Here is a 17,498-nt window from a genome sequence, read left to right as displayed (position 1 = left end):
GTGCCAGATGAGGACAGTCAGAGCATGCTGAGATTAATTCTCAGCAGCTTAACCACAGCTATGAAATTCTGCCTGGTTTATCCAAGAAAACCCACCAAATCTGAATGCTTCTCAAAAGCATTGCAAGTTGGACCTTTTCAGCTGGACCCAGTTGGAGAGCTGGAGAGAAGCCATCATGTAGCTAGCTTTCATGGCCTTTTAGGTATGAATTGCTTCAGTAGAACTTTTATAGAATATTTTACTTAAATATATATAAGTCATTATAATTCATATTAATGAGCCTGAGACTTTGGAATCACTGGTCTTTAAAGTCAAGAAAAGGCAGCTATGACTCTAAAGGACACAACTGCACCACTCAGGGAGCTAGCCAAGCGGCTACCTCGGAGGCATCTTTGTTGCTTACAAGTTATTAGGACAGACTAACTGATGAAGATAAAAAGGACCACAGCAAAAAGAACAGAACCACAGGAAGTGGGCAGTACAAAGTCAAAGCCCCAGCCACACAGGCCTGTTTCCAGAGCAATAGTGATTAATCCATCAAAAGAAAGGCAGCCAAGAGGAAGGGCGCTATTTTCATGACTTTCAAATCTAAACTTTGGGGAGAGGCTGTGGCTCAGTGGTAGAGCATCTGCTTGGCATGCAGAAGGTCCCAGGTTCAATCCCTGGCATCTCCAGTTAAAGGGACTAGGCAAGTAGGTGATGTGAAAGACCTCTGCCTGAGACTCTGGAGAGTCACTGCCGGTCTGAGTAGACAATACTGACTTTGATGGACCAAGGGTCTGATTCAGTATAAGGCAGCTTCATGTGTTCAACCTCAGTCCCTTTCACCCCAGTCCTAAATATGGAGAGGTACATCCAGCCAAAATCAATACACCTCACTTACATACATTAACTGGGGTCACAGTCAAGCTGACTGGAAGCAGCTCTGTTGGTCATCTACCTGTCTAAACCCTTTATACCCCTTGCATAGATTTGAATGACTAGTAAAATCTCAGCAGCTTGTAAGGTTGGTCGGGATATAACTATACCTACTTCTTTAATGTGAGAGCCTATAGTGGTTAAGAGCAGCAGACTCTAATCTGGAGAACTGGGTTTGATTCCCCACTCCTCCACATGAACAGCAGACTCTAATCTGGTGAATCAAGTTTGTTTCCCCACTCCTACATATGAAGCCAGCTGGGTGACCTTGGGCCAGCCACAGTTCTCTCTGAACTCTCTCAGCCCCACCTCCCTCACAGGGTGCCTGTTGTTGGGAGGGAAAGAGAAGGTGACTGTAAGCCGCCCTGAGACTCCTTAAAGGTAGAGAAAAGCAGGGTATAAAAGCCAACTCTTCTTCTTCTAATAGTAAGTCTTCGAGATCTCGCAGCCAGAGTAAGTTTAGTAGCAACTTCTTGTAGTTCTTGCAGAGAACCCAATGACTTCCTCTACGTTGTGTCATTTGCACTAATTATTTCCTTACCCACAGAGGAACATTGTACTTAACCATATTTTGTAGGTGGAAACAAATGAGCTGAATGAGAACACATGTATTACAGGAAAACCATCCCTTGTTCAGCTACAGCAAAAAAGTTTGTTCTCAAAACAGACACCTTACTGTGGTCATTTAAATACCAGGAATGAAAGAGGATTAATGGCTTGCTAGAATTACAGAAAAGCTCCATATACATGGGTGTTTAAATATATGGCAACATGTATATTTTATTTCTACCCTTGCCATGTTTGCTGGGGAAACCACTGCTGTAATATTGATGTGCCTCACAACAATTGTAACATATAGAAATGTTTTCTTTCCTGTTGGAGTAATTTATTTATCTTGATATTTACACCTCACTTTTCTCTACCATTGAAAGTGTCATGGAGAAGCACACAGACTTTGCTTGTACAACGTCCTAGGTTTAGTCACTGGAATGAGAGATAGCTTCAGATTTATTGGTCTTTTATGCATGGCTGTTTCATTTGCCGTCACTCCTCCGACAACTTTGGGTCTTTGTTTGGATTATGCATGCCATTTCTGCCAGAGATTGCCTTGCTCTCCCCCTGTTTCCCAGTGTTTCACCCACGTTTTGAGATAAAATGGGTCCCTCAAAATGCAGGCAAACTGCGGGGGAACGCAGGGGGAGAGCGAGGCGACCTCTGACAGTTGGAAAGGGCATGCATAATCAAAACCAAGACCCAAAGTGGTCGGAGGGGTGACAGCGAGTGAAACTGCCATGCATAAGAGACCTATGTCTCTGCTTAAGGGAAAAAAATATCTACAGTGATCCCATCACGGCTTCCCCACAGAGCATTCTTCCCCACGGAGCACTCTTCAACTCATTCTGGGCCCTGTTTAGTCCAGTCTTCCTATTATGTCTCCTTTGTGTGAAAGCAGTGAGGGTGACCACTGAACCTTGGGGTTTGTTGTGAATACCAGCAGCTACTGGATCTTGACAAGTTCTGGCATTAACAATTAACAGGCAGTTATGGGATCCCAACTAGCAGAGTTGGGAAAGCTCTTCAGAAGATCTCGAAATTTGCTGCCAGATAGATCATCGGTCTAACTTGGTGTAACTGGTTATATTTTAAACTAAAACACAGCATCATTATAGTCCTCTGACACAACATGCTACGAAATCAAATGGAGGACCACTCTGAGATTGTGACTGAGGTGGTGAAGGCATTTAGGGACAGAAATCGGCTATCTTAAAAAATCTGCCATTTACAGACAGCTGTAAGATCATGACTCACTGCCTGCTAACCCATCTGTATTTCATATGTTTAGACAGCATGTGAGGAATCCCTGACTATAGCCCACCATGCACTTGTAATGCATCAAAATAATAAAATGATCATCATTTTCTTTTAGTTTCCTGTGGTTGCTTCACCATTTAAGCTTCACAGTGGTTGTCTGAATACTTTCTCATAGGATCTAACACGTGCTGATCATCTGTATTTATTTATAGCAAACTAGCCCTTGTAAAAGCACTTTAGATACCACCTAATTACGTTGTCATCTAAAGGTCAATTAACACTTCGTGGAGTATCGGCAGTTTAATTGGCCACGGCTTCCAGATGTACATCCACTTTATGTTTTCAGGCATACATCTCCTTTTCATATATTATGAATACCTGTGGCATACCAGTGGTAAATGCATATGTCACATGAAGTAGAAAATCAGTCTACAGATTTGGGGTATAATCCCATGCATGGTCACCCAGTGCCATTTGGACTGCTCATGTATGGAGTCCCTGACTTGCCAGAAGACCTCACCAGAAACACCAGGCAGGCAACACATGACATCCAAAAATGCTGACAGCATCCTTGATCTACTTTGTGTTATGGAAATGCCACTGATCCTATCAATCCTGACTGCTTTAGAGCATGAGCTGTCAGCGTTCACCCTCCAGTTATTACATTGGGTCTTATGGGGAACTCTGATGTCCGCCCCACTGGAATGAAACAAGAGTGCTCCATCTTGTCTGCCTAGCTGATTCAACCGCTCACATATTAGGATGTTTTTCTGAAATCATTTCCAGTGGTTAGAGGTTAATCTGCGGAGTTGTTTTGCCACTTTACTTCAGTCTTAAATAACTGACATCAAAGTAAGCCTACCAAATTCCATATCATTTTATCTCTCTCATTACTGTGATCTATGATTGTGTCATGATTTTGGAGCTTCTGTCCAGGTGGCGCTGCCCTTTTCACTTCACTGGGATGGCAGTTCCACCGGTGGCAAGGCACACATATTTCTTATGCGAAGGGCCAGGGAAGCTCCGTGCGCAATGAAGCTCCGGCATCCATAGCAAATCATTCCATCTAACAAATCATTCCATCCATAGCAAATCAAACCATCTAAACAAACTTCCTTAGAGCCTGAAGCTCAATCTTATCAATAGCCACACATTTACATATATCACTTTTAAAACAAAATCCGTATGAGTTACACATTATTTAGTTGCTTCATTTATAACCTGCCTACAGGTACCCTAAGAAGCTTACATCATTCCTCTGTCCTCTATGCTCACAACAGTTATAGGCTAGGCTCAGGGTGTGTGACTTGGTCACCCGACAAGCTTCCATGGCAGACTGGGAAATTGAACCTCAGACTCCCAGATCCTAATCTGACACTCTAACCCCTACAGCACCCTGGCTCTCATCATTCCTATTGGCTGTCCAAACCACTCCCATCCCCCCCTCCAAGAATTAAATGAATCATTAAATCAAAAGATATCCTAATGATATCTGATTGCAGCTGATTTTCTTCACTCAGTTCCATAGGCCTTAAAATAAACCGATGCATTAAACCCAGCACACACACACACAAATAATGTTGGTCTCCCCAGGTTGCGGTTAAAGACTAGCAACGAGGAAATAGGTAAAGCCCTTATAGCTATTCAAGGCTAATATCAGAGCAGGAACATAAATGACTATGTTTCTGAAACTGATTTGAGTGTTAATCATTTGCGGAGGTTATTGCTGTAGTCCTTTAGGAGTCAGAAACACCCCTAATGTTGCCTAAAGCAGCAGGGATAAACTTTAATTTCCATGGACCCGTTGCAAATTTAATATGGCAGTTTTGAAAAATGCCCCCAAACAATCAAAGCATAGCTGTGACTCAGACCTGTTGAGCATATTTTTTTAAGAACTCTGGCTGCAATCCGGCCCATAGCTATACATGCATTCATTCTACTGAAGTCAATGGAACTTGCCCAATGCATAACCAATTGCAGGATTGCACCCCTCGTTGGTAAATTTGTATTATCTTTTGTGCCGAAGGCTACAAGCAACCATTTTCCCCCCTGCTGTCTCCACAGGAGGCAGAGAGAACATGTTATGGGAATTTAGTAATGAGGCTCTTTTCATTGGAAAAAAGAAAGTCCTTGACAATCTCCTTAAGCTGGGTGCCAATTACTCCACTGACATGCGGCAGGAAAGAGAACAACTTCGATAAATTAGGTTCAGGCTAACTCTCTCGGCATGTATGCAGGACAAAACATAAATTGGATCTTGATGAAATGCGGAGGAAGGGAGACGTACTGAGTGTAACCAGCCAATCATTTGACTAAACTAAATAAAACAATTTACTTGAATTTAGAGGATCTGACAGAGAAGGAACCCACATTTTTTAATGCTGACACTCCCCCAAAATGTTTCTGTTTACATCAATTTACTCAAAACTGACTCTTGGCAAAGATAAAGTAACCATTGCCTGCACAAAACAAGGCAACAATCTGCTGCTTGTTATCCCTGCGTAGCCAGATGCGGGTCTCTAATGATGTAAGGCCTTTGAAAACTGCTTAATATTGTGGTGGAATACTGCTGCCACTCAGAGCAAGCTCAATCCCCATTTTTTGGGGGCAGGTTTTTCCTCCGTTGGCTGATCAGAAATGCGAAAATCCAGAGCATTTGGTTCAATATGCACGGAAATTACTGTGTACACAATGCATAAAACAAACATTCTCGGGAGGGGGGGAATTAAAACTGACTATTTTCTTCCAAAGAGAGCAAGTAACATATACAAACTGTAAATCCCCTCTCTCTTTATCATACCTCACACAAACTAACTTGATCTGAGTCTGCCACCCTTACCTAACCTGTGCAGTAGTGCTGTGCAAAACTGCCTGCGAGAGCCCATGTGGAATGCGATTGAAAAAGGAAGATGGGATTGCCCTGTATGTCAGTTATGCCCAGGCCCCTTAATTTTAAACGAGCTGCTTAAGGCAATTTTACTATGATCTGAAAACTCAAGTCACATCAGCTTCAACATGCAAAGGCAAAAGAATAATCAGACTTGGTGAATTTCATGTCAGAGACCATCTTAAGTAACTTATAGTTCTACCTCCCAAGAATATCCCTTTGTCCAAGAGCATGGATTATCCATTCCACAAAGGGTTACTACACATTCTGGAATTCCTTTAAAAAAAAAGTGTGATAGAGGGAACACAATTTATATCTTTCTCAGAATAGATAATTGGATGCTCATTTGTTTGCCAGATTAGAACAGGAAGAACAATATTTGGCTACATTTTGGTAAAAGGTCACCCCCTGATTGAGCCATAAACAGCTATCCCAGTTCAGCATCTGCTATTTCAAATTGCAAAATTGTCTCCAGTATCATTAATAACTTTTTCACCTTTACCTTCCAGAGCCAACAGGTATGTCCCATTTTGAAGATGGGAAAATATCACAGGGGAGAAAAATTCTATGTATTAATGTTGCTATTATTTTATTGGAATGTGAACCCTATTGATAATGAAATAAAATTTAATTGCAATTTATGGATTGGTTGCTGTGCAGATACCTATTCATTATTGTCAGTATTAGTCAGTGTCAAAGTCTTTTACCTTTTTATGCCGTTAATTTTAGTGATACTAGCCACACATCAAAGGATCCAAAGAACCATGAAAACAAAAAGCTTACGTTTTCTGGAAGGGTTGCCCCCCATCTCCCCCCACACATGTACACACTTCTTAGCAAACTAGTTTTGAAACCCAGGAGAATTTCAAATATAGCAGTTACAATAGGGCACAGTTGCTCAAAAAAGAAAAAAAATCAATTGGGCATGTCTCTGGTAAATATGTTCAGGTATTAGGCAGTGATCCAGACATCCTAGAGCTAAGTGAAATAAAGGGCAATGCCTCCCTCCCAAATTCTATGCAGAAGAAAAGGATGCCATCCAAATTTTCCCCTTCAGTGTTTTAGTGCAAATCTTTCTCTCACCCACACAATCCTCACCATGCTTTTGCAGAGGCAAATCTCATCATTTCAACACGATATACATTCATTAAAAATTGTTTCAAATTGCATCACTGAATAAACGGCTATTTCTTAAACTTTCACTGATTAGTTAGTGCAAGCATTTATGCTATTCTTCTCCTATTCTTGAAAAAAAATTAAAAACTGATGTTTTAATAGCAGTAGAAAAGAGCAAGAGTCCAGTAGCACCTTAAAGACTAACAAAAAATTCTGGAAGGTATGAGCTTTCATGAGTCACAGCTCACTTCTTCAGATACTAGAAGTTACCAGATATCTGAAGAAGTGAGCTGTTGACTCATGAAAGCTCATTCCCTGCCAGAAACTTTGTTAGTCTTTAAGGTGCTCCTGGACTATTGCTCTTTTCTACTGCTATTGCTACAGACAGTCTAACACAGCTACCCATTGTGATTTTTTTTAATAGAAAGAGATCTCATGGAACTTTATTTTTATTGGGGGGGGGGAGTCATAAATGAAGCCAGATACTACAGCTGTGCTGCTGAATCTGAACTGTAGCTGTGAGCTTGAATCACCAAGCATGGAAGGAAAGGGGTTTAGGATGGAGGCAAGAATATTAATTCTTTGGTCTGCTATATCTCATGTTTCAGTCTGTAAATCTCCACTTTTCATTAGCACACCCACAGTTAACACTGATACCTTCAGCAATTTTAGGTGTGTGCCTATAGCACTAAATAGTATGCCTAGTATCTACTGTGATTCCTCTACGTACACTGCAATCCTAAGAACACTTTCTTAGGAGGAGTAGGCCCCACTGAATAGACCTGAGTAGGATTCTGAGCAGACCTGCTTCGGGTGGCCGTCAATACATTCAAAACATTGCATAACCCTACATTTCTAGGGGCCCAACACTTCTACTGGTTTTAATGGCACTTGGCTTTTAAGAAAAATTCTGCTTAGAACCCTTTATAGTGCCATTCTAAGCAGATATACACCCTTCTAAATCCATTGAAGTCAATAGGCTTAAAAGTATGTAACTCCATTTAGGATTTACACTGTCCGGGGTTCATACGCTGCATAACATGTTAGCCTCTGAACATATGCTTAATAAATGACAGACTGACAATCTGACTCCTTAATATTTAATATACATATGCTTGTAAACATGTCTGACCCCACTTGCTTAAATGCCTTAGGTATAGACCTAACAAAAGGCAATGTGTGAAGCGCCTTAATTGCTCAAAGAAATCAACAATATTGATGCAACCAGTGAGTGGCTCTGTTCAATCAGCCCTGACTATGGGAAGGAGAGGATGCCTTCCCCATCTACACATGTTCAGCATAACCTGTGAACAATGCTTATGATTGCACACATTTTACATACGTCAGCCCTGCATATGTGATCCTGATAGATCACTTTTGTATTCCCTTTTTTATTCAAGGGAAATCCATCCACACATTATGACTAACATGTTAATTAGAAAGGCTAGGCTAGAGGCTCTGATCCTGGTCCCCACCCTCACCCCATAGCACATTCAGTCTACACACATGTAACTGAAGGGCTGAGCAGCTAATTAGGATCAGGGACCAACCAAATCCCCTGTACGATCTTTTCCCATCATAAGGTTAATGCACCAGACTCCATACATGTCGCTCAAATATTTATTCACTGATACGAGGGGTCGGATTGCAGCCTGTTTGAAATCTCTTGCTTTTGTTGATACATTTAACCCACACTCAGTAAAACAAATACCGCATGGAGATAGAATTCCAGTTCGCTGGAAGGATCTTGGAAACGTCCCAAATGTAAATGTATCCCTTCGAGCCCATATTGTGGGAAGCTCCTGGACATCAGTGTATGAAGGTAAAATGAAAAGCCTTATCAGCTGCTCCCAAGTGATGCTTATGTTTTAGTGTTTCCTAAGTCCTACACAAACTTGACTTTGCAGTTGATTTCAAAATGGCCGTCTTTCCCCTTCTGTACCCCTAATAACAATAACCTATAAACAGATGTGTCACAGGCAACCAAGATCAAGTTAATTCATGCCATCGTATTCCCTATTACTATGTATGGGTGTGAAAGCTGGACAATGAAGAAAGGAAGGTTCCTTTGAAATGTGGTGTTGGAGGAGAGTGTTACAGATACTGTGGACTGCCAAAAAAAAAAAAAATCAGTGGGTTATAGATCAAATCAAGCTTGAACTGACTCTAGAAGCTAAAATGACTAAACTGAGGTTGCCATACAGTGGTCACATTATGAGAAGACAAGAGTCACTGGAAAAGACCATAACACTAGGAAAAGTTGAAGGCAGCAGGGAAAGAGGAAGACCCAGCAAGAGATGGATTAACTCTTAAAGGCAGCCATGGCCCTCAATTTGCAAGATCTGAGCAAGGCTGTTGAGGATAGGACGTTTTGGAGGACATTTTTTCATAGGGTCGCCATGAGTCAGAAGCGACTTGACGGCACTTCACACACACACACACACACACACACACACAAGTAGTGCAACAGAACCTTAAGACACTGTCAGGGCAATATGTAAGGTTCAGAAACATTGGCTGTGAACTTGGACTGTAACTTCACCTTTGGTACTGCATGGCCTGTAAGATCTACATCCTCTGTTCATAACCCACGAATGTCCTTAAGCAATCCACCCTCCCCTGTATTTCAGTAAGGGTGACGATGACTGATCATCCTGTTGTAAGAACCGCTGGATAAAGGCTGTGAAGCATTTGAAATGCTTAAAAGAGATGGGAAATATTATTATTCCTGACACTCTCTAATGACCAACAGCACAGCAACCCAAACAGTCATGCAGTCAGCTGGCCAAGCTTTAACAGTAAACATAGTGTTGTCCTCTGTCTGAGGGATAGTTCATAAATGCTTGTGCAGGACCGAATGAGCTCCTAGCCTCCAGAGCGAGTGACTTGTTTTGGATGGAAGAGGGTCTCCTACCTGAACTCTGGCCTCCGTGAGTTCTGTTCTCAGAGCCAGCTGCTCCCTTACATAAACATCGGGGTAATGTGTCTTCTGGAACACTTTCTCCAATTCTTCCAGCTGTAAACTGGTAAAAGTGGTCCGGTGCCTCCTCTTCTTACTGCTAGAGACATTGCTGTCGCCCTTATCTCCGAGTTCATCCAGCTCGCCTTTCTCCTGCATCCCTTTCACCGGAGACATCCGCAGGCTGCCACAGTTTTCCAAGGGCCTGCCCAGCTCGCTGTGAAGCGGCTGCCCTTCCACTTTCGTAATTCCATAGTTCACTGTACACAAGAGGGAGACAGATTTGGGTTGTTTGTTTCTAAACTTAGGGTACTTAAAAAAAAATGAAACGGCTGCCACCGAAGAGGAGCCATCCACATCTGGAAGGAGCACATATTGCTTAAAATATATACATTCTTCCTAATACAGAACACCACATTCTCACGGAAGGAAGACTGTTGAGAGTTCAACAGGATTTATTCGCAGGGCATGCTCCAGTCTTTTTGCAATTAAAGTAAAGCAAAGGATAGACAATATGGACCACCAAGTCAAAAGAGAATCATTTTGGGCCATCCATTAATTGATATTTTTCATAGACCCTTGGGGGTTAAAATATGTGCTCTCCTGGCCCAATTCTGCCAAACATGAGCACTTTGGCTGTAACCCTAAGCCCCCTTACCTGGGTGTGAGCTGTACTGGACAAAATGGGACTTGCTTTTGAGTATACAGGTGAGTTTGGGCTGCACTGGTGCCACTGAAATGAATCATGCCCCCAGTTGTTGCATTTTGCTTTGCAGCTTGCCCAGCAGTTACAATGATTGGCAGGCAAAATGGATAAGGAAGAGACATTAAAATAGAACACTTGCCAATCAAGAATAACTGCTCAAAAATAAATTCAAAAAAATGTCCTTGCTTTAATGGATTGCCTTTGTTTCCAGTTAGGACATTTATTATATCAAATTGTAGGATTTCTTTTTTTAAAAAAATAACTCAATGAAACAGATTGTTTCCTTAATATTACAGGGGTATTGCAAGGTCCATTTATCTGCAAGAAAACACTCAGTGTTTAAGATACAGATTAAAGTCTTTTTCTTTAGCTTCTGAACAAGGAATAAAACACTTTCCCAGCTCTCTCCCCCCCCCCCCACGTCACATTATGGGGATAACCAATGCAGCATGTTACAAGATTTGAAAGAGCTTCACCTTTCCCCCCCTTTGTTTGACAGGTGGGGGAGTTAGGGAGGAATTCCATCCAGGGTAGTAAAATTTTACAAAGGATGGCACCTAATTTGCCCTTTTGAGCTTGTTTTAAAGGGTCTCTGCCACACTCGGTAATTTCATTATGTCTCCTTGTTCATTTGGTATAATTTTAACCAGACACAGAGAAGCACACTTACTTCAAATCAAGTGCCTTTGAAACCACTGGTGCTCAACCTCAAGCGAGCACATTTACTAGGAAGCCAGCCCCATTGATCTTAGTCTGCCGTTTAGATTTCAACTGTGAAGATGCCATCCTACGCACACTTGTTTGGAAATAAAGTCCTAGCGAAAGCACTGGGACTTACCTCTGAGTAAATGTGCATGGGATTTTGCTATACGTACATTTGTTAGGGTTTGTTTTTGTCATCAGTATGCAAAACAAGAAAGCAAGATGCACAACAGAAAGTCACACTAACAGTATTCTATTTTGTTATTTCCAGTTTTAGGAAATTAAGCTTCCCGCAGTGGGACTGACATCGACCTCCAATGAATGAGGATCCACATGCATGCAGATGATGGCAAACTATCACTGTTCTGTTGTGTCGCTAACACCAATCACAAATAACTTCCTTTTTCTATAACTATCAAGGTTTCTTCACTTCTACTGAAAATATGATTGGAGAACTTTTGAAGTTAAGCGATTTTACTGCTAAACCAGAACGGATCTAAGAAAAAGGACTATATTAAAATCAGAACGCTTCGAAACAGCGAAGAAATATATGGCACCAAACTCACAAGACCTTATCAGTTTTTGAAGACGTGATTGTTAAAAAAGGATGCCCTGAAAAGCTTTCTAAGGATTTAAAATAAGGGTATATCATTACACACGGAATACAGGGAAGCATAATTACTTTTATTTCTCACAGTGCGGTCTAAAAAACTGAACTAAAATAGAGCTAACGTTTGCTGATAATGTTTAGATGTTGTAGTTTACCAGTTCAAAGTGAAGATAGGAAAAGGAGTCGAGAATGTAAAAGGAAATTGCAGGGTTCTGAGATCTGTGCGCAAAAAACGATGCAAGCTATAAAATTAATGCAGCCTTAAAAGACAAATACTAGGCGGTTCCGCACAGGATTATTTTACTTGATTCTTCTGTTTAGTTTCATTTCCTTTTTTTTTTTTATCTGCCTGGTATATAATCGGCAAGATCTTCAGCCTCGTTAAACTAAACGACGTTGTAGTAAAGTTTTCACTTTTCATTGGTGTGTTGGCTTTAAAGGACACTGCAGTTCACAAGTTTCGACGAGGGGAAACCCTGCCGTTTGTCAGATTAAAAAGGATAGGAAAAATAGATTTTTCGTGTTGTAAATTCGGGGATCGGATGTGAGTTTCTCTCGGGCGATAGATTTTACTCTGATGCGTCCCATCTGTTTGCCTCTGAAGCAACGAAGACGTTCCACTGCAAAGGAATGAGATTTTTCTTGCAAACCGTATGGGGCCAAAACGCATGGGAGGTTTTGCCTCGGGTTTGCCGCTCTCTAGATGCACGTTTTCCCCACCTGAATTCCCAAAACTCTGCATGGGGGCTTATTTTTGAGTTTTGAGAATTTGGCTGGGGAAAATGTGCGTTCAGAGAGCAGCAAATCCAACGCAAACCTCCCATGTTTCCAGGGCCAGGCTGCAGAAATATGCTCGGGACAAGAGCCGGAAGCGTAATTGCATTTCTGAAAACGAAAATACTGACCTCGGCAACTGCAAGGCTAATAGAGGTATAATTTAGACAGTCTAGAACTGACCGGTATAATTCTCCAAGCGCAAGCTGTCACGACCGCACCGGAGAGGAGAGGAAAGAGGAATCCTCCCAAACTCCCGGGAGCCTTTTAAACCATTATAGATTAACAGTGGGTTTATGATTCCACGTTTACGGAGACATTATTTACTACTGGGCTCAGAGGGCTCCTCCACCAGATGTTGCTGCGAACTTCGCCAGCATTTCCGGTGAGAATAAAATGAAGCAAAAGGGTGGGTGGGTTTGGGGGAATACGACCTCCCCATATTTCCGCCCCTGTAGCTGCCTACGCTCTCCAGGCGAGCAAGCGGAGAAAGGGGCGGCTGGAGGGAGCGGGTCCCGAGGCTCGGCTTCCCCTTCAGGTCCTCTGGCTCGGGAATCGGAGTCGCTGGAAGACCTCGGGCGCAGCGTCGAAAGCCGATCAGAGAATCGCATGGAGCCCGCCCCGCTTTGGATCGCGGCAGAATGAGGTCCCTGGCCAGTATAGCCAAGGGACTGACAACGAGGCGGCCAGGTCCTAAGCTACACTTTAGGACTTACGCCGCTTGGTAGATCCAGAGAGAAGACGCACCCGCAAGATGCTCCGTTTTCGCCGCGTTCCTGGCCGGAGTCGGAAGCCGAAAGGGCTCGATCAGTATTTTTTTTCGCTTCGCTATTTGTAGCTGCTGGATTCTATTGTGTCTGATCCGGCAGTTGACAGATCTATTCCTAGTGTGCGTACATTCCAGCACCCTTCTGCATTGATAATACGCATCGGATTATACAGACGTAGGAAGGGCCATTTATGCATGGCAGGTTTTGCCTTGGATTCGCCGCTCTCTAGATGCACATTTCCCCCATCCGAATTCTCTGAACTCTGCAAGGGGGGCTGACTGTTGAGTTTTGAGAAGTTGGATGGGGGGAATGTGCATCTAAAGAGCGGCAAATCCAAGGCAAAACCTCCCATGCAGAAATGACCCTAAAGAAAAGTCAGGCTACCCGAGCACTGATCCGGAGCTCCAGGGAAGGAGAGAAATAGACAACAGCTGCTACCCTGAGCACATTTGACCAGGGAGTAAGCCCCTTTGATTTGCAAGACCTGAGCAAGGCTGTCAAAGAGGACATTTAGGAGGTCATTGATTCACAGGGTCGCCATGAGTCGGAAGCTACTTGACGGCACTTAACACACACAAAAGCCCCTTTGAAGACAGCCGGCCTTACTTCCGAGTAGGCACCCTCAGGATTGCTCTGTGACAGTGCATTCTCTGCAGAGCCGCTCCCGGTGAAAGCCACTGAAATCAACGAGCTTAGATCGGAGGAACTTTCTGTAAGATCGCACTAAAGGGGCGCAGATGGGACCCGGCCTGGCGGCTCGGTGGCTGGGATCGGCTCAGCTCTGCTGCCTGGCTGGCTTGGGGGGGGGGGGGGGGGTTCCAAGAGGCCGGCCGCAGTTTGAGGGAGCAGTCAGATGCAGATATACTGCATCGCCCCCGGGAGGCCTGGCCTGGCCAAGGATCCTGTACCTCCCCTGCTTTCCCCAGCAGGCCGAAACGGCTCCGCGTCCCTGCTCCCCAGGCTCTGGCTGCCAAGCCTTTCGGGAAAGAGGACGGCTATTATTTGGGAATGGCCATTTCTGCATGGGAGGCTTTGCCTTGAATTTGCAGCTCTCTAGGTCGCCATAAGTCGGCTGCGACTTGACGGCACTTTACACACAGAGACGCACATTTCCCTCATCCGAATTCTCAAAACTCAACAATAAGCCCCCCTTGCAGAGTTTTGAGAATTCAGATGGGGAAAATGCGCATGTAGAGAGCGGAAAATCCAGGGCAAAACCTCCCATGCAGAAATGGCCTTCGCGGGCGTTATTTTCTCCTTCTCGAGAAGAGACCATTGGGGAAAACTGGCCAGAGCAGCAGAGAAGTTCCGAAATCCGCCCCCACGGCGAGGGGACCGAGCTTTCGGAAGCCTGTCCCCCGCCCCCCGCCCCTGGAGAGCCCCGGAAGCCTCCCCTTCCCCGCCTCCCCCGGCGGGGGGCTTTGTCTCGGGCCCTCCAGACGCTTCCTGAAAGGAAAGGCCTCCGTGGACCTCGACGCCGGCCGGGCGCTTCAAATCGTACCGGGAGCTGGACTCGACTAATGCTAAGAAGAAGAGCGGCTGTGCATTTCCACCCGACGTGTTAGAAAGTGGTTATCTGCCTGGGAAAGAAAGAAAGAAAGAAAGAAAGAAAGAAAGAAAGAAAGAAAGAAAGAAAGAAAGAAAGAAAGAAAGAAAGAAAGAAAGAAAGAAAGAAAGAAAGAAAGAAAGAAAGAAACCACCATGTCCACATTTGAATGAATGGACGGTGGATCTGGCATGGGGGTGGGGGCTACAGCCCTACCAACTCGGACGCCAAGGTCATGGAGCCGAGGTTCGGTGGGAAGGTCAACCGTGCCGGGCTCCAAGTAAGGGGTAGAGGCGATTCCTCCCCGGCCATCCCAGGCTGCCACCCAAGCCCCGCTCATCGACCGTCGGCGGCCCAGGGCAGACACTCACCGGCGCCGACGTCCCTGCCCGGGGACGCCCTGTCGAGGCGGCCGTGGGGGTTGTAGGCGGCCTGCGCCACGCACTTGCCGCCCTTGCCGTAGAAGGCCTCCCCGCCGCCGCCCTCCAGCGCTTCCATGACGTGCTCCAGGGGGCCCCCGGCGGGCAGGTAGAACTCCCCGCCTTTGCCCGCCGCCGCCGGGGGGCTCTTGAGGGCGAACTTGTCGCTCAGGAAGTCCATAATCCTCGACGGAGCCGCGATCGCGCCGCGCCTGCCCGCCCGCCCGCCTGCCTGCCGCCCCGGAGAAGCCCCGACGGCTCTTTTATATCTTGAAGCTCGGCGGGGGCTTCTTGCGCAACCTCCCCTCGCCGCGGCCTCCGCTGGCTCCACCCCGACCCCCCCCCTCGGCCCACAGCGGATGGGCAGCCAGGCGGGGGGGGGCTCTGGGCAGGGTCCCTGGCCGACCGCAACCCACTCCCAGTTCGCCGGGGATTCTGCGCTGCCAGAGGATTCCTTCCTTCCCTCCCTCCCTCCTTCCCCGCAGACGCCAGATCGACCCGAAGGGACTTTGCTTTCCTGCCGTGCCGACGGGGCGGACGGAGCGGTGGGGGCGCGAGGAGCGGGGCAAGGACGTCAGCTGGGGGGGGTCTCACAGCTGCCCCCCCCCCTTTCCACCGCTCCTTGGAGCTCTGCCCAAGACGTCTTCGGAGTAAACGGCTGGCGAATTTCAGGTGGATCGGGCCCAAGGCTGCGGGGACGGGGTGGGTGACTTCTCAGGCGGGCTAACGCTGCTGGCGCCGGGACTTCCGCGCTCTTCTGCCCGGGCTCCCGGAGCAGCTCACACTAACCGCGCAAATGCAATCCTAAACAGACTCGCACGCTCCTGAGCCTATTGACTTAAATGGATTTAGAAGAGGTGAAGTCGGTTTAGGGTGGCGCTGGAAATCTCCTTGGGATGGCAGCTGCCCCGGGGGTGTTTCCAGCCGGTCTCTGGATCGGCCTTGGATCGTCTAACAAGAAAGAAAGAAAGAAAGAAAGAAAGAAAGAAAGAAAGAAAGAAAGAAAGAAAGAAAGAAAGAAAGAAAGAAAGAAAGAAAGAAAGACCCGAACTATATTTACTTTGAGTTAATCCGGCCCTGGACCGGTTGCTTGTGCCAGTCTTTTGGCACCGGTGTCCGAGTAAAGACGTTGGCGATCGGGGCGAACTTCGCCGCAGTTTTCCCAGCCTCCAGAATAGCCAGAATGGTACTTCAAGTAGTCCTTAGAGTAAAATCGTCCTTCGAGTCAGTAGTCGCCGTAGCAAAGTGAGGGGAGGGGGCCGCTGAGGTCATGACCGCCTGTGGACGCAGCATCCCTAAGGACGTTCGACGGGAACCCACCTCTGGGCTTGGAAGAGGCACGCCGGAGCAGGCTGGCACTGCAGAATCGCCTGGCAATGGGCAAGCCCAGGACGGCGTGGCCAAGCCTGAGACCCTGGCCGCGAAGAGGGCGGGAAGGGGGCTGCGGGGTCTCTTCGAGGCCGGCTCCAGGCGTCGCTCTCGAGGGTGCTGGCTGGGCTCGAAGGCGCCCCCGAGCTCTCCCTGGGGCATTGCTGCCACGCACCGAATGTCACAGCTGTCCCTTCTGTGCTTTCCTCGCAGCTCCTGCCTCATCTCGCAGCCAAGCTGGTCCGCCCTGCTCCCGACGGGGCTTCCCTGAAAACTGGCGAGCCAGGCCCTCCGGCCTCTCCGGCGGCGATCCCTTCATCTTTCACGGGCGACCGTCGAACTCCTTCGGGGATCCCTCCTTCGACCTCTGCAGCGAACGTTTCTGGCGGCGCAGCTTTCCCCCCCTGCCAAGACGCATCCTGAGGCTGAAGTACAACCGGGGAAGTCAGAATTCCGGAGGGGGGGTTCTTTTTTGGGCCCCCGGGGCCCAGAACGGTTCCTGCTATTCGCGCCACAAGAAGAAAGCTTGCCTGGCGGAAGCTCGTGTGGATGGAGGCCGAAGGAATTCCCAGGCCGACTGGGTTTTGCCAACCAGCGGGGTGGGGAGCCTAGGGTCGCCCTCTGGATGCTCTCCAAACGCTGGGGAGGTGGCCCCGAGAAACTGCGCCTGCCGCCACCTCTCGCTTCTCTCGGGAGCGGCGAATGAGTACCCGAGGCAATTCCAAGACACCGGCCTCTTAGGCCTTCCTGCAATGCAAAGTTAATCCAAAAATGTTTTCTTTTCGGGGCAGGGGTCTTTTTTTGGGGGGGGGCTCATTTGGGCTGGGGGTGTTTGCTGGGGCGCGGGTCTCGGGGCTAAGAGGGCACAGCCTTTGACAGGAGCGTCCTTACCACTCCTGCTCTTGCGCAGC

At 46.5% G+C, this 17,498-nt stretch overlaps 1 protein-coding gene across 1 annotated transcript in view; it reads right to left on the bottom strand.

The window, feature by feature from the left end:
- ALX1 (ALX homeobox 1) overlaps positions 1-15,445 on the bottom strand; it is a 34,674-nt gene extending 19,229 nt beyond the window's left edge. The window contains exons 1-2 of the mRNA XM_056846743.1: positions 15,172-15,445; positions 9,648-9,952 (exon numbers count right to left, since the gene is read on the bottom strand). Coding sequence (XP_056702721.1) covers positions 9,648-9,952; positions 15,172-15,400 — 534 coding nt within the window. The 5' untranslated portion in view covers positions 15,401-15,445. The remainder of the gene's footprint in view (positions 1-9,647; positions 9,953-15,171) is intronic.
- Between the last annotated feature and the right edge of the window lie 2,053 nt (positions 15,446-17,498).

The sequence above is a fragment of the Euleptes europaea genome, chromosome 3 (genome assembly GCF_029931775.1).
Source record: "Euleptes europaea isolate rEulEur1 chromosome 3, rEulEur1.hap1, whole genome shotgun sequence".
Lineage (NCBI taxonomy): Eukaryota > Metazoa > Chordata > Lepidosauria > Squamata > Sphaerodactylidae > Euleptes > Euleptes europaea.
The sequence above is the reverse complement of the archived record's forward strand: the minus strand, read 5'-3'. Positions and strand labels throughout refer to the sequence as shown.